This window comes from Elgaria multicarinata, chromosome 2 (genome assembly GCF_023053635.1).
Source record: "Elgaria multicarinata webbii isolate HBS135686 ecotype San Diego chromosome 2, rElgMul1.1.pri, whole genome shotgun sequence".
NCBI classification, from domain to species: Eukaryota; Metazoa; Chordata; class Lepidosauria; order Squamata; family Anguidae; genus Elgaria; species Elgaria multicarinata.
This window is the reverse complement of record NC_086172.1, coordinates 24,786,451-24,804,826: the sequence shown is the minus strand read 5'-3', so window position 1 is coordinate 24,804,826 and position 18,376 is coordinate 24,786,451. Positions and strand designations below refer to the sequence as shown.

The 18,376-nt window shown below is 39.8% G+C and overlaps 1 protein-coding gene across 1 annotated transcript in view; it reads right to left on the bottom strand.

Annotated features, from left to right (window-relative positions):
- The window catches only part of RAPH1 (Ras association (RalGDS/AF-6) and pleckstrin homology domains 1), a 78,380-nt gene that overhangs the window by 21,959 nt on the left and 38,045 nt on the right, over positions 1-18,376 (bottom strand). The window contains 3 exon segments of the mRNA XM_063116157.1: positions 509-586; positions 8,495-8,569; positions 15,791-15,871. Coding sequence (XP_062972227.1) covers positions 509-586; positions 8,495-8,569; positions 15,791-15,871 — 234 coding nt within the window.

The following is an 18,376-nucleotide window of genomic DNA, read 5'->3' as shown; positions in this document are numbered from 1 at the left end:
ATAGTGCACAGTTGTAAACATTATCATTGATATGGTATATTACTAGAGTGTGCACTATGATTTAAGATTTACAGTACCTTAGACTATACTTAAGATTAAACAAGTTGTATTAAGAAGTCATATGCTTTGATCTTTAACGAAGGACTTTTGTTTCTACTATTATATCCAGATGTTGAGCACGAGTCAGTGTTCAAAAACTAAGATATGAGGCAATACAAACTGCACCATCACCCTAAGAGAAAAAAATGATGTAAAAATACCAAGAGAGAATATTAATGCCATACATATGACTTCTTCAACAGTGAACTAATGTTTCAAATGAGATCTCAATCAGACATCAAGATCAGTTTTGAACAATGGGAAAAAAGGAACTGGAACATAGGAAGAGCCATGCTGGATCAGACCAAGGATCCATCTAGTTCAGCTCTCTGTTCAAGCAGGAAACGGTGCAACAGCACCCTCCTACCCATGTTCCCCAGCAACTGGTGTATATAGGCTTACTGTTTACCTTTTTAACTTGTGCTTCTTTAATCTTCTCTAAAGCAACCCTGATCTTTTCAGCCTTTAGCTTAGCAGCCTGTTCCTCCTGTGAAAGAAAAAAACTTTGTTAACTACTGGTTTAAGTCTTAACCACTGCAAAGCTTTTGAATACTAATTATCTACTGGCAATAATCACTGAACTGAACACAATGATATGATATGATCACTTCTGACAGAACCACTTAAAGCAAAATATTACTTGTCTTTTCTGTCACCCTCTATTCCTACTCATCCCCATTCCCAGTTACAAATTCTTCGATAATTCCTCTGAAAAATGCAGGTGTAAAGAACAGAGAACTATTAAGTGTTTTACTGCTTTAAAATTACTTCTCAGCAGTGAAAGGTAGCACTCACTCACTCACTCACTCACAGTAATCTATTGTTTACCACAGGCCTTCTTTTTATACCATTTGTTGATTAAAAACATGTGCTATGGATGTTCAGGGTTTTACCTGATCTAACATAGGTACAGGCATTTTTCATTTCAGTTGCACTCATGCTGCTCTTTCCATCCTCCTGAAGAACTCTTTCGTAGATGGCTTTTTCTTTTAGCCACATGTAGCTACTTCCTGCCTCATCATGTTCAGTCTGAACTACAATGAGTAGTGAAAAAGGCAACAGCTGCTGATAGCAGTGGCCTTGTTCCCTGGAAACATAATAATCTTCTATGAAAGTAATGAGTAAGTTGATAATAGCAGTGATAAATGAGGTCTGAAACATTATCTGAACAGTCAATTAGGCAAGAAACAAAGGTTCTTATTAAGCTGGTGTAAGGATCCATTCTTAACCATCATGAAGATGGTTTCATGTACCTTGAATAGTAAAGCTAGGCCTAATAATTTTATAGTACAAATCTCATAAGCAGTGAAATGTATGGAAAAACACAATGTATGCAACTTAAACATACCAAAACAACCATGGTTATCCTCAACGCAGACGCAGTTCTTGCAGCCCGATCATCTGTACATCTACTCGCAAGTAAGCTCCTCGATGTTCTCTGGGGGCGAGGGAGGCAGTGTGGGGGCGCTCTGGTGGCCATCCAACTCACTGGCCCCGCCCAGGAGGACAGCGACCAATCAGGGGTCGCCATTTGCCCTGCCACACCTCCGCCATGACTCCAGAGCGCAGTGAGAAATGGCGAAGTGCCATTCTTGCTGCGCTCCGGACAAAAATGTGGGGTATAAGTCTTGGTATGGCTCCGCAGTGCTTCTGCATCATATAAACAACACAGCACCACCGTGGAGCCACCCCGGGGCTTTCCCCAAGTACAGACAAGCCCCCAAGTTTAATTTGGTCTCAAACTGTATGGCTTCTACTAGCCTACCCATTTGTAACTGGGAATCTGGAGTGATTTAACTACTACAGTCAACCCTTCAAGATTAGTCTTTGCATACCACAACTTATAGGCAGTATCATACTTTCACACCACAAAGGGCCAGAAATTATTTCAAGAGAACTTGAATCATTATGGTTAGATTAGAGCAGTCTACTACTGCATATTTCATTCCATTTACAAAATAAATTAACAAAACGCCATTAAAAGACCAGCTGCTTTACAAACAACAAAACACAACTTTGTTAGCTTAGAACTCAAAGCGTGCTAAAGGGGGGTGGATCAGAGTATCCACTGATCAAGCATCAGTGTTTGCTGAAGAAAGACACATTTGATCATTTAGTATTGAACTGAAGAGGGAAGACGGACAAGAAAAGGGAGGAAAAAGCAAGCAGAGCAGGAGTTGGATGCATGTCCTGTTATTCTTTATCTGCACTTTTGTTTGGTCAGCCTGAGCCATTAAGTGGCGAGAATGAAAAATCTACCTATTGTTCAGTTTCTCATATACTTCGTTTCTGATACTGGTAAATGCTGGCTTTTTAAAGTGGAAGGGGGAAAGCTCTCTGGTTCTGGTGGCTCTTTCTGAAGGGCTCATTCTACCATTGCCTCCTGCATAATGTTCAGAACATTTCCAACTGTCCTGGTACTTGTCCAACAAATTTGGCATGAACAGTTGATTCAGGACTAAATTATTCCTGGACAGCAGCAGAGGAGTTTTCTTTAGCTAGAGCAAAGGCTATATTGTTCTAAGAGAGTGCATGCAAAAAAAGGTCCACTTCATATAGTGCTCAGCAATTTGCTGAGAAACCAGCCTGATTATTTACTGTTTACAAATAAAAGTAAACATTTGTATATAATTTATCTTGCTTTATGAAGGGGAGAGAGTTGTTTTCGTTATCTGAAAGGCCAAAGGTAGAGTTGAAAGTTGTAATAAAGCCTCTATCAGATCTCCCCTCTTTTGCTTTACATCCCAAAACGAAACACATGCATTAGGTCCATCTATTTCCATGGATCATACTTCAGAGTAACATTTAGGCTGGAGGAATAGGTCTTAATTGCTTTCAGTATGACTGAAGAATGGTATTATTCTTATAAAAGAATAATGGCACAAAACTGCATATCTGGAGTTAGTTCACATGCAATGCCAAATTGTGAATTGAATCTACAAGGATGAATTTTATGCTTGTATAATCCCCTGTTTTCTCACACAATGGATTCAATTATTCATTTCCTGGTTTAATCAAACTACAGTTTGCTGCTACATGTAAACTGGCAGATTATGGTTTCATGTCCTAGACTTATTTATACTCTTATATCAACATCATGACATCCCTCACTATCTTTAACTATGACGTCTAGAGCTAATGGGTTTATGGGTCTTAAACCCGTATTCTCTCAGTATTTTAACACTTAATTTTAACTTAAATTTTACTGTTCTAACTCTGTATTTTAATCTTATATCAATTTTGCTGCGTGGTTTTATCCTGGTTGTGTTTTTTGATACTGTATTTTGTATTTGTGTTTTTAACCTGTTGGTTGTTTTATTATGGTTTTAATTTTTGTGAACCGCCCGGAGAGCTTCAGCTATTGGGCGGTATAAAAATGTAATAAATAAAATAAATAAAAAATAAACCAAAATTGTAAACCAACTTCAAACCAGGAAAGAACTGAACAAAGCCTGTGAAAGGAGGAGCACACACACACTCGGGTCACCGCCACACAGCGAACTCTAAGAATGAACTAAACATGTACATAAGCCTTTGCATGCTGTTATAACCTCTCTTCCCTTGTGTATATTTTGTAAAACAAAATGCTAATGTGCCAAGATACCAAAACAGCTTTGTGTTCATGATCTCTAATCAATCACAAAGTCTTTTTTGTTGTTGTTATTAATATGTTAGGCACACCTTGTATATTTCTATTGGCATTGAGGCATTAATACAACTGATATTAACCAACGGCGCCCTTGAGACATAGAGCATGCTATAAACAGAAATTAATATTGAAGGTTAATGACTAGATTATAAAAATTCTGACAGTATTCACAAGTCAAAGAACACTTTTAAAAAGCTTTTGATTTTCCCTTTTTTCAATTTAAGACAATCTCATAATCCACCACTCAAGCTATGTACTAAACACATATGCTACAAATGCATGGCCAGTTTTACTTGTGAAGGAATTGAACCAACTTTCTTCAAGCCTTATAGCGAAATACAGCTGGAAGCTCAACGTCCAGCAGGCACATAATACTTCAACTGAGGCTACTCTTTTAATAGGAAAGAAGAATATACTCCCTTGGATGATTTATTGCGTGTATATATAAGTGTGTGTGCACATGTACACAGCAGACCTGTGCACTTTAGAGTGAAATCCTATGCATGTTTAGACAGAAAAAAAGTCTCACAACCACCAGCGAGTCATTGCATGAGTGGAAATTCACTTACGTGATGCTGGATCCAAGTCAGAAGGTAGAAGTTAAGACAAGTATTTGTTTCTAACTAGTATAGTGTTTTGTGGTATACTCCCTTCCCTAAACTATGAAAAAACATCCACCTCCAGAAATATGCTGGACCAAAACCTACTTATTACCGATGACAAAATATGTTAAAACATTATTTTTTACCTTTTGGACAAGTATTTCTTAGGCATCATGCTGGAAAGTGAACAAGTTGAAAATATTGCTGAATTACTACCGTATTTCTTCAATTCTAAGGTGCACTTCCCCCCCCCCCCCATATAGACATCTCTAAAAATGGGGTGCATCTTAGAATCGCGGGTGTGTCTTAGGTTTTTTTTTCTGTTGGTGGTACTGAAATTAGTGTGCGTCTTACAATCAATGGCGTCTTACAATCGAAGAAATACGGTATTACACGGGTTTGTTCTCCCTCAAATTATTTCCATTAGCAAGTTCTTTACTACACTGTGGCCAGAATCAAAAGATTCATTCCACTAGTTCCAACTATTTTTTCTCAAACAGCAGCCCCCACCTGTCCCCACCATGGCAAACTACTTTTGAAACTGATGAGTTTCACAATCCATCTATGATATCGCCTAGGAATGAGCTGTTCAGTTCTTTGGAACCTGGCCATGAATTAAAAATGACTGATAATTCAAGAGGTCCTTGAGGCTTACAAGAAAGTAAGTTCTATTCAACTTCTCTTTGATGCAACACTATTTTTTTCTTGGAACAGAACAATATTTTTGTTAGATCTGGCTTCCGAACAGGACCTTCTTATCAGATCCCACAAACACAGGTTATAGAATTTGATTACTGAATGCTCATGTTTTGTGATTTTTTGGGGGGTAACATAAAATGTTGTTAAAATATATGCCATAAATAACTGCTGTTACGCAAACTTTAAAAATAGAAACTTCTAAAATATAGCAAGCTTACACAATAAACCAGCTAGCATGCTTGGAGAGACATTTTCACTGACAGTTCAATTTTTACTCCATAGGCATGCATTTGAACATGCATCTAAATGTATTAAATCATGCCACCATTTGAGTTACATGAACCCCAAACAAAAGGATTTTTAACCAGAGACTGTGAAATAGCAGAAAATGACTTTTGTTCTGGGCAGCTGGTTCTATCTGCTATGAAGTAACAGTGTTGATGATCTTCCCTAATTGTAGTAATGGTATTTAATTCCTCATTAGAAATAGTAACATTTCAATGGGCAACTGACTATGCAGTCAACTCTACACATCTAAGATACCCTGTGGTGTTTTACTATATGGATCTAAATAGTAGTGCAGACATGGTATTTCTTGGGGGCAATTTTCACTATCCCAGAAAAAAACTAATTAGTCCCACTAGAAAGCATTAACATTTTTGGTTTTAAAACTATTTTCTTAGGAATTACCACAGCATACTTGTTTAATATATTTAAAGTTAAATCAACTTTAGTTACACATTCAAACCATGGTTGCATAATGTAACAAATGCAGAGATTAAACTTTTTTTATGGTGGTGTGAATAAGTAGCATATTGCTCTGTCTAAAATATAGATATACATATCTTATTGTCAAGCTATTGCAAGGGAGACTTGAGCAGGCAGAGATCCTCAGAGCCTGTTTCAGTTGGAACCCCCTCCCCCGCCCCAGGGCTAACATCTTCAACCTGTGGCGAAGAAGGAGCTGTTGATCTGCCCCTCCATTGGGAGATGAGAGGACGGAGCAGGGTCTTCCCACCAGCCTGAACAGTCTCCTTAATTTATTTTTATTTTCTCCCTCTTCCCTCCCCATCCCCTTTTCCTTGTGTGCCATGTCTTTTTTAGAATGTAAGCCTGAGGGCAGGGACTGTCTTCTTTACTGATCAATTGTAAGCTGCTCCGAGAGCCTTTTTGGCTGAGGTGCGGGATAAAAATACTAAATAATAATAAATAAAAATAATAAATAAATAATAAGCTAAAGCTGAATCCCAAGAAGAGGGCCAAAGTTGGCGAGGAAGCCAGGTAGTCTGGTGGAATGGATTTACCGATCTTAATAGGAATCTGCAGTCAGTGGATTCTCCCTAAAGCAGGTGGTGCCCATGGCCAGGAGTGCCATATATCAGTTATAGCAATGCATTGGCTGAGCCACCTCTGCTAAAGCACAGATATGGGCCAAGATCCATGCTTCTGAGCCTTCTAGAATAGATCTCTGAAGCTGTTTGGAACTGCAGCTCTTGTAGACTCTTATAGCCCACATCCTGTCTATTGTGGCAAGGCAGGAACATGTCCAACCAGAATTGATTTAAATATACTCAAGGAAGTACCAACTGCTGGAACCGCACACCAACCAGCAAGACCAAATGACCAATGAGTCCAGAACACAGAGAGTTGATGTCAAACATAAGCTAAAACAAGCTTCCAGATCTGGAGCTTCTGCTTCCTTGTTTACTTAACTTCCAGGGCTAAAGTCACTACATCAAAAGCTCAGTTCCAACACACTGGTTTCCCATTACGGCAGGGGCACAGAACCTTAGACACAGGGGGCATCCTGGCTTACCCAGAAGACTATATTCCCCTCCTTGAGGCCCCACCCTCTTTCCCACAACCACAGGTGTTTTCGCGGCTTTTGTGGATCCCTCCCTCTTATTTTAAAAGACTGAAATGTCTCTCCTAAGATTCATTTACTGGCAGTAAGTGCATTAAACTAAAATATGCTGGTTTTTGTATTTTGGGAGCCTGCCCCTTTTTGCCTTTGCCCTCCCCCCCCCCCCACTGGAATGCACCCCCCCTCCTGAAAGCATCTCTGAAATGGAATTTGGCCCTTGAGCTGAAAAAGTTTCAACACACCAGCATTATGAGAAGAAGGTTTCTAGGGTTATGGAGTCTTCCCTCTCCTTTGTGTGACAGAGAAAAGTCAATCTGTCCTATTAAACTGTAATTGGCCTCTTGGCCTCTTAAGAGCTACTTTTTCCTGGCAAAAGTGGCAACCCAACCAAGTTACCAGTTCTCCTCTAGAATAAAGGTTTTTTTGCTGAAAGATAAACTGATTATTTCCATCTAATCAATGATGAAACTCTGTGCACAGAGTTCCATCATTGTCAGCCTTCCTCAACCTGGGGCGCTCCAGATGTGTTGGACTGCATCTCCCAGAATGCCCCAGCCAGCAGCTGGCTGGGGCATTCTAGGAGTTGTAGTCCAACACATCTGGAGTGCCCCAGGTTGAGGAAGGCTGGATTAGATGGAAATATCAGTCACCTTCATCTACACAGCCGATTGCTAACAATCGTTTTTCACCTGTTAATCGAGATCACTCATGAATTATGATTCTATATATAACTATCACGACAAATTATTAAAATGGGGTAACAAGTTAGGATTCCTTGAACAAATTCTTAGGAATATGTTAATCTATGTTAAAGGACACGTGACCTCTGCAATTCTACATGAAAATCTTGCATTGAATTTGCCATCTGGTGTAGCATATAGATCCTGGATAACATTACATTTTGATTTAATAAAAGGAGCATTTTTCTGGTGCAGTAATGGATTCAATTTTCAAAAGGAGAAGGCAATCAACATTGAAAAGCTCTTTTAATTCAGGTCAGTGGAGACCAGGTTCAGTCTTTACTTTGTGGCTCCTAGTCATGTTGTCTGCTCACTCACCATTATTTGGCCATATTACAAAATATACATCAATAAACAAATACCAAGTTCAAAAACAAGTATGCAAATGGAATAAAAACATATCAAATGATTTATTCTCAGTTGTACTGATTTCCATATTTACATTCTGGGCGTATGAATGGTGCAGATTACAACTGGGTGGGGGAGGCCATAGATTAAAGTGAGTTGGATGTTTTTTTAAAAAATCTTCAGTTTCCTGATTTCTAGCAATATAAATAAAAGGGCAGCCTGATGTGTCCTACTACTCTGAGGGTATCTTACACAATATCTTTATTTGCAATGTGTCAGTTTTAGGGAAGAACATCTGAGCAATTTTCAGACTTATGGATCCAAGCACATTTTAAAACAAAGCGGTGTCTTCCCTCTTACCAGAGGAAAAGTCATTCTCACAAATACACAAGCTACTGGGAACGAAGTCCGAATTTACACAAACACACGCCAGGAATGCCATTCTATCTACAAGGAAATGGTCACATGCAGGTGTGGGAAGTAATAGTATCACCTTGGTCAGCAAATGAGAAGGCTTTCCTGCAATGTTTCTCAGAAGAAGGGAGGTTTCCCTGTCCAAATAGGAGTGCTTGTGCAGAAAAGAAAAGAAAGAAAGAAATTAAGTCAAAAGAACGTCAGCGCAGTAATTTTATAGTGTATGATTGGCAGCAGATAGGCACAACTTTTCTTCTTTCCATCTGAAGCATGAAGAGAGAGTTCTAGGTGCATTTTAAGTTGAAAATAAGCAAGTGAGCAATCAAGATTATTATTTTTTATGTTTGTGCAACAAAGTCTCTTAGACCTGTGTGGTTGTTTTGCTGATTCTGAAATTGTGAGAACTACTTGTTAGCAATTCTACCAAAGCATCACAGAAGTCACTATTGTGCAAGCATATAACTTCTTGCTAGCAATGTATCATGTGCTCTTATCCGCAGACTTCCACCAATTTAAAATAGTATAGCCAAGTCTCCCCAACAGGGATCCCTCCGGATGTTTTGGACTACAGCATAGTCAGCATGGTCAATGGTCAGGGATTGTGAGAACTACAGTGCAAAACATTGGGTCTACCTCTCGTATAGGTCAACAACTGTAGCTCCCATTCAAAGCACCTTGGAATTAAAAGCAACGTATTTTCATGCAGCTTCCAGGTATGTCAACACATTGGACTTTTCTAATGGTACATTACAAAAGACAACAAGGAAAATTTAATTGTAGTTCAAAGGTTTATCATTAAAAAATGGGCCTGTTCAAAAGACACCTTAAACCCTGCTAGTTAAGGCTTTTAGTTAAGCAGCAGGGTTTCAGGTGTCGTGTGCGATGCGTTTTGCTAAACCCTGCTCATTCACTAACCAGTTGGACCAACTGCTGCAGGGTTAGCAGCTCTAACCGTGGCTTAAAGTATTGTGTGCACAGTTGTGTGTACAGACCACAGAGTCTGAACAGGCCCAAAGTAAATTAGTAGTATGAATTTTGTGCTGTGGACTAGATAATCCTCTATTCTGGCAGTTTTCAGATCATGCCACACCTCTAGGGACACCTTCTCCCCATCTCACAAGATCCACCTAGGTATATAATATTAGGTAAACATGACTGAATACAATACATGCATGCACACAGCACATCCTCACCTTTTAAGCAGTTTTTGGCCAGCCCAGGTCAACCACACTTTAGGAAGCTGCATAAAATCAATCTGTAGCTATAAGACACATGCTGGCTCCTGGCAGGAAACACAGCCTAATACTGACGTGTCCCAACCTCCCACACAGGTCAACAAGGTTAAACACTACCTAAGCATACTTGGTGGCAGTTTTTGTTTTAACAATTATATGACAGTACTCTGTATAGCTAGCTAGACATAAAATTAATCACGATGCAGAGAACCTCCATGAGTCATTCAGTTAAGAGAACCAAACTATTGCTCCTTTTGTTTTAACCTCTGAGCCATCCAACTCTTTCGTTTTCCTTGTATTTTGAACCCTACAACTGCCTTGGAGTTTGGGCAGCCAATATTAATTCTTTCTGCTAGGGCATCCCTCATAGGGGTGTTTCACAGCTCTGAGAATAACTCATGGCCAATTGGCTGTAATATTATTCCTCATGACTCTTTCCTAGCACAATCCTTCACTTTATCATCTGGCACCTGCCCCATGTTTACAGGGCCAGACTTCCTTGCTTTCCTGCCCCTTGCCCCAAATAGATCCATTTGCCTCATACACCCAAAGACAGACAGACAGAGAGAGCGAGCACTGCCCCTGATAAAGTCCAGAGCTAGTTCCATGCATAATGTAGCACAGCATGCCAGCTCCATCCAACCATTTCAGTGCATTGTAGGAGACCTATGTGTGAACTGTTGGTTCTGAGTCCAAAGATGGAACTGGTCCTGGAGGGAGCACAGAGCATTGGGAAGCAGCTATCAAAAAGGCTCAACCTGAATACATAACCCACCAAAGCCTGCTTTTAACAAAAATTGTGATAGTTTTGGGGTCTCTAATAATGGTATTGCCTCCCTTTGGTCTCCCCATCATCATTCATTCAAAAGCCTTTATTTTGGATGTCTGTGGGCAAAGTGATGCAACCAGTTAGCAACAAGGCTTGAGGCCATTGCCCCCTTTTTATTTTGAAAATAAAGTAGAGGAACTAGAGAGGAGTGTGCCACTGCATGCTCTACTCATCCCCACAATTCCTAGGTTATACAACCCAGGAATTGCCACTGTGATGTGCAAACCAAGTGCACATCAAATACCTCTGTCTTAATTTGGATTTTTAAGTGTGTTAACAAGTTTGGGAAGGAGTGAGGTGTGGTCCTTAGAACCCTGTGGGAAGTATGGAATGGCTGGTGCAGGCTGGGCTGTTCCTTACCATGAGGTTGGTGAGTTTCTGGAGAAGTAGCAGGCATCTGTATAGACCAGCTCAGTTGAGCTCTAGGTTAGTGTATTCCATTCAATTACAACATTGCAAATTGCAAGGGGAAAAACAGAGAAATGAGAAGAAATGGAAAACTCCCACTAAGACTGGCAGTGTCTCTTGCATTGTTTTCTTCTTCTTAGATTAGTCACATAGGTGAATCCATCCAATTGTGGATTAATGAATGAGATGAAATCACTATGCTATGTAACCCAAGGAGATTTGGTTGTGTGATTATTTGGCTGAGCGCAATAGATAATTATTTGAATGAACAAGCAATATTTTCAGAAATAGTGTTGGAAAAATCAGGAAGGATGTTTAAAGCACTGCAGGGAATGTTACAGACAAGCAGTGAGTGGCTTCAGCTCAGTCCTACAATCCTGAACACGTTCTTCTACAACGTACTGCTTAAGAATATAGTTATATTGATTTATTACATTTTTGTGTTCTCAGACACACTACCCAATAACTATTGTTTTTAAGAGACTAAAATATACAACAAAGAGAAGACAACCATTATGGAGCATTCTGTGCAATATATAAACCAGTAAATAAATGCCAGCTTCCCAAGGATCCCCTCTTCCCTCCCCATCCCCTTTTCCTTGTGTGTCATGTTTTTTTAAGAATGTAAGCCTGAGGGCAGGGACTGTTTTCTTTATTGATAAATTGTAAGCCACTCCGACAGCCTTTTGGCTGAGGTGCGGGATAAAAATACTCTAAATAAATAAATAAGGATTCCCCTTTTATTGAATTTACTGAATGATGTTGTAGTACACAGAGATAATCAAGACCATAAATTTGAAGTAGGACCTAAAAGGTCATACACCCAAAGATCGACAGAGAGAGAGAGAGAGAGAGAAAGAGAACTACAAGTTCAATCGCAGCTTTTAAAGCTCAGCTAAAAACTTTTCTTTTTCCTAAAGCTTTTAAAACTTGATTTTGCTCTGACTTTTATACTGTTAGTTTTACTCTACCCTGTGCCTGTTTGGTGCATTCTCTTCCCCTTCCTATTGTTTTATTATGATTTTATTAGAATGTAAGCCTATGCGGCAGGGTTTTGCTATTTTATTGTTTTACTCTGTACAGCACCATGTACATTGATGGCGTTATATAAATAAATAAATAAATAAATAAATAAATAAATAATAATAATAATAGAGAGAGAGAGCACCGCCCCCGATAAAGCATCTTATTGAGTCGAGAGCTAGGTTCCATGCATAATGTAGCACAGCATGCCAGCTCCATCCAACCACTTCAGTGCATTGTAGGAGACTGCAACCTATGTGTGAACTGTTGATTCTGAGAACTAGCCCTGGAGGGAGCACAAAGCACTGAGAAGCAGCTATCAAAAAGGCTCAACCTGAATACACAACCCTTGGGATCACCCCAGCCATAAGAGGATATGTGTGGAGTGATTCTGCTATCACTAGATTCTCTCATTGCACTCCCAATCACACTATGACAGAACAAGCTGTGTGTGAATAGCGTCCATCTACATGCAATTACTTACAAAAAATTGAACCCTGCAGGATAACAACAAAAACATTGTATTCTAGTCTGTCGCTCACTAATGATGTTCTGAAAACCTAATTCATATTAATATTAATAGCTGAAAATAAGGTTTTACAAATATAAGGTTCCACAAATGTAAACACCTCTTTAATATCTTACTATGCAGATAGTTTTAGCATTAAAATTTATGTAAAAATATTTTAAGACAGTCTAGCCAATTTTAGATGCAGTGAATGCAGAAAATTTTATGCCTATTCTAGGCAGCAGGTGGCAATATTGTCCAGTAGATCATTAATGAACTGCTCTCACACAATTGCTGCATTGAGTTCTGCTTTACAAACATTCACATACAGTGAATAGTGAGATAACCCCATCAAAACCCCTTTCAAAAACCTTTGAAGAGCCAAGCAATTATAACTAAGAATAAGTTAGACTATAACAAATAAAGAGCTTAGCTGCAACTCTTCAAATGAGGAATAAGCTCCCTGCCCCTGAAATAGAGGTGATTTTGTTTGGAATTGTAAGAACCTGCATGTCAGAAGTTGTCCTTCAGGACAGGTACACAATCAGAAATCATATATTTTGGCTGAAAATGGCAACACGCTATTAAGTTACAACACATATCTTGAAACCATGATAAACCTAATGAGCTCAAGCACTGCTAAAGGAATGCTGACCTAGGTGTTGTGAGAGAAGACAGACAGTGGTCATTGTAATTCTTTATACTGGTGTGCAGTTATGTCTTAGAAGCAACACAAAAATCTAAGAATGTAGGAGCACCTGTGCTCAATCAGACCACGAGTCTATCTAGTCCAGCACTCTGTTACCACAGAGACCAAACAGATGCATATGAGAAACCAACAAGCAGGACATGAGTGCATGACACCCTCCTGTTCTTGTTCCCTAGCAACTGATATTCAGAGATATGCTGCCTTTGATAGTGGAGGTAATATATCTATATCGTGAGGGAAATATATAGCCCTTGATATTCTGCATTAAAGCCGTTGAAATGGGTGGCTATCACTACATACTACGGTAGAGAAATAAATAGTTCACATCAGAGGTGGACAACCTCAGGCCCTCCTGGGGTCCTAATCTGGCCTTCCTGGGGTCCCCCAGATGCCCCCCCCCCCAGTTTCCCCAATCACTGATTGTTTGGTGTTTTCCAACCTTTTGTACAGTTTCCCTCCGTCCTAAAAGGTGGGGATGCCTCTTCTAAGGTGTACTCACTGCCAGGATGAACGTTAATCTAACATATGCTGGGGGTGGGGGTGGTTGGTGTGTCTTTGGCCCCATCCTTTTTGCATTCTGCCTCCTGCCTTTGCCCACCCACCACTAGAATGAAGCCCCATAGAACTGCTCCAAAACTGAATTTGGCCCTTAGGTTGAAAGAGGTTAACCACCCCTGGTTTACATGCTTTGTGAATAAGTACTCCTTTTAATCCTCCTTGAATGTCCTACCATTCAGCTTCATTGGATAACAAGAGTTATCCAATATCACCTATTATCACCTCTACAGTGTCCTTTTTGAGCTTCGGTGACCAGAACTATGCAAGGTATTCCAAGTGTGCTTGCACCATAGATTTGTATAAAAGCATTGTGATATTGACAAGTTTTATTTTCAATTCCTTTCCTAATGATTCCCAACAGGGATTTTCCCTTTTTCACAGCTCTTGACATTTTCACTGAGCTATCCATCACAACTCCAAGATCCCTTTCCTGGTCAGTCATCACCAGCTGACATATCAGCTTATATGTGAAGTTCGGATTTTTTGCCTCAACATGCACTACTTTACATTATATTGAACTGCATTTGCTATTTTGATTACCATTCTCCCAGGATGGAAAGATCCATTTGGAGGTCTTCACTGTCCCTTTTTTGTTTCATCCACCCTAGATAATTTGGTGTTGTTAGCAACAATGGCCAGCTTGCTACTCACTCCTAACTCCAGATCATTTATGAACATTAAAAAGCAAAGGTCCCAATACAGTTCATTGGGAGATCCCCACCCCCACTGCTTATATCCCTCCACCGTAAACAAGTAAGCAATGTCTACTAGATCAACCCTATCTATATCTTTGCTGACACTCTGAAAAACCTCTAAAAGGTTAATGAGACAGGACTTACCTTTGCAGAAGCCATGCTGATTCTTCTTTAACAAAACTTGTATTTCTATAGGCTTGATAACCCATTATTATATTTAATAATTCATTTCACTAATTTACCCAGAAAAGTTGTTAAGCTAACCGAGCTGTAATTTTCTGTATCCCCCCTTCAATCCTTTTAAAAAAATTGACGTTGTGCTGGCCAATTCCTAACCCTCTGGTACAAAGACCAATCTTGAGGACTTTACATATTTTGAGTTCTTTAAGAATTCTTGAATACCTACCATCTGGTCCTGTTAACTTGTTTGCATTCACTTTGTCATTAATGTCTAAAAATTCATTTCGTCACCACTATTTGACTCAGTTCAAACAAAGATGGCTCTAAGATTCTACCATGTGAGTTCAATAAAACATAAAAATACCAAAAGGCCAAAGTCTTGCCTACAAAGACTTTCTTGGTGTACAACTGAGATGATAATATTTCTGAGGCATGAATTATATATGTAGCCTGATCTAGGGGGAAATAGTACTTGGACCTACAAAACTATGGATTTACCTTGGTTAACACCATTCTATAGATTGTTAACCAGATGTTAAGTAGGTTTTATTCAAACCAACACAGGCTAGATGATTAACTGGGATTAAAAGGGCTAGTGTTACTATATTCCCAAACCAGATAGGGCTTTAGATATTCTCTGAAGAACTGTTTATTTCCATATGAACCTGACTTTGATTTGAGATAATCTAGGTAGACTCTTAGAGTGCCCCTACATATTGAAGTCAGGCAGATAGTTACCAGAGAATGGGCCTTTTCAGGAAATTCCTTTCCCATCTCTTGAGTTTTTGGTGCCAGGCAAAAAAAAAGCTTTTATTTGCCCAGACCTTTTAATTCATTTCCCTATTTCTTCTGGCTGCTCCTCTAGATTTTTACTGTTTTATGTGCACTACCCAGGGTTTTATTTTAGTTTCAGTGTTCCCTGCTGTTTTATTTTATTAGTAAATTTGGTTTATAGCCTTGCTGCTTTTAACGTTTATTGTTTTATTATTTGCAAGCCATTCCGAAATAATTTGATGAGAGAGGGCATAAATATATTTAAATAAATAAATAGAATCAACATGACACAGCTCTAGGGAAGGATGTAAAATGTTGAGTTCGACATTACCACTTTGCTAAATACAACTTGTAATGGTGGGACTTACATTGCAGACATTTCTCCCCTTTTGCATTGTATGCTGAGGAACCACAGCATGCTAGACAGACACACACACACATATACTAATAACTTACAGGAGCCAATTCAGCTTCTTCTTCAGAAAAGTCAATGTGACGTCTGGCTTGCTTGCTGGAATGTTCCATAGAAACAATATGCTGTGAAAATGTCAGAGGAAAAAGATGGGGAAGAGGGAAGGAAAAAAAGATGGGGGAAGGAGCCATTTATTATCATGCAGGATAGGGGCAAGGAGTGGCAATATGAATTAAAATGTATCGACCAACATGTAGCATCGTTGCAGATCAGATCCTCTAGCCACCTTCATATGGTCACCACTTTAAGGGTAGATCTATGTTTATTTTCTCCCTTTGGGCACCTTTACTAATATATAATTTCGTAATTTCATTCTACGCCGAACATAGAATAGTGAACCTATTTCCAGGGGAAACTATGATATGTTTGATATAAAGTTGTGCTGTCTCTTAAACCACCTTTCTTAAGCATACACAGGATTGGTCTATACATGGGACTTTCAATTACACATATTTTGGATTGAAGTGTAAGACCATCGAGTTTCACTGCTCTGTTGAGCAATTTGTTTGGCTTAAGGTACACTAGAAATACTTGATTCCTGGTAAAGCGGTGCTTACAGGGCTGAGGTGGGCAACTTCCTTTGGTTTGTGGGGCATTTTTTATTTCAGTTGTGGGCTGCAGGGCACCACACAGTCTATGGGGTACCCCACTGCCAAAGGGCCCGCACCACTGCCATTGTTGCCAAAATTCTGGTGTGGTTTGCTACTGAGTGTTACAATGGTTAAATTTAGCTTGTTTCTAAACTAAATGCAACCCTTTTGGCACTCCATAGTAGTTACGGAATGCCAAAAGGGTCCAACTTAGTTTGCAAACAAGCTAAATGTGCCCCTTTGGGGACTCTTTAGCATCTATGGATGCCATTAAAATAGGTAAAAATAGGGGTGGCAACTGGGGGCTGCATATGGCCCACAGGAGCATGTCCCCCCACCTCCAGTTGTAGGGCCTGAATCACCAATTGGGAACTGATGTCCTATATAAGATAGCTTGACACAAGGAAACTCATAACAAAACCATGCATCCTTCTTCAAGAGACTATTAACTAGACTCAATTTCAAATAAGGAGGAACATACTGGATAATTTAGAAGATACCTTAGTCCTCCAGAAAACACAATATTGGACACTTGCATAAGAGTAAAATCATACATTTATATATACCAGGCTACATTATGCAACAGAACTTTTTATTCCACATGTCCCCACTGAGGCCCTCCACCCACCAAATCTGCTTTAGAGGGTAGACCGCTAAACCTCCGGAGCACATATGCATGGGCTGCAGGAGGAAGCGGAATCCTTTCCCCTAGCAAATGCGCACAGATGGATACAAGCCACTGTCCTATTCTTGAGAACAAAAAAATCAAATACATTTCCCTTCAAAATAAGAGTTCCGCTAGTAATTTTACAGCTGTAGGTTATAATGTAAAAGGAATGTGGGTCTGGATCTTCTGTGCAACACATTTATGATAAATATTTCCTTCCTCTGAAATCTGTAGTACATATACAAAACTCTATAACTGCAAATTGATAGGTTACTTTGAATAATTCCACTGGAGCTGTTCCACTTGGAAGAGTGAAAGTTGCTTTTATTTTTGTTCCAGAAATAACAGATGCTAAACTGGTGGTAATTATGCTGCCAATAATATAGTAGGCCAAAAGTAATATTTCAAGATCACTGATCAAAATTTCTCTATTCTACTTCGAAATTAACACACAAACAAATAACGTCAGTGTTTATGCTGAAGTATAATAAAGATTGTTTCAAAACCTACACGCATGTTCAAAGTGAGTGTTTAGGTTTCAGATTAAGATCTGATTAAGATGTAAAAGGATCTCCCTGACACAAACACTTGATCCACTATGTGTTTCGGTCTAAATGCCAATTACCACTGTGCGAAGCAGAAATGATTCTCTGGGTTTTTTACTGTTTGCCAGTACAACTTTTAATTAATAATCACTGACCAAATAACAGTGTTGAAACAGTGTTTGCTGGTCAGGCTTTCTAGTCACTGCATAATGGAAGAGATTAAAATGGAATCTCTCCAGTTGGACAGGGCTGCTTGTCTACGGCCTCTCCTGGACAGGGATAGCTTGACCACGGTGGTACAGGCATTGGTAACCTCAAGATTGGATTACTGCAACGCGCTCTATGTGGGGCGGCCCTTGAAGCTGCTCCAGAAGCTGGAGCTAGTGCAGAATGCTTCAGCTCGGCTGTTGTCTGGAGCTGCCCCTTTCCAGCATGTAACTCCTCTGCTGAGGGAACTGCACTGGCTGCCTATTCGCTACCGGGCCAGGTTTAAGGTTCTTGTACTTGTGTACAAAGCCCTAAACAACTTGGGACCAGGATACCTGAGAGAGCGCCTTCTCCCTTACCAACCTGCCCGGTCACTGAGGTCATCCGAGGGCCTGCTCCTGGTGGTTCCACCTAGATCCATCCTCCGATTGGAATCCACCAGGGGAAGAGCCTTCAGCGTGGTGGCGCCCCTCCTGTGGAATTCCCTGCCTCTGGAGGTCAGGCAGGCTCCAACCTTGTACTCCTTTCAGCGCCTCCTGAAAACATCTTTATTCCAAGAAG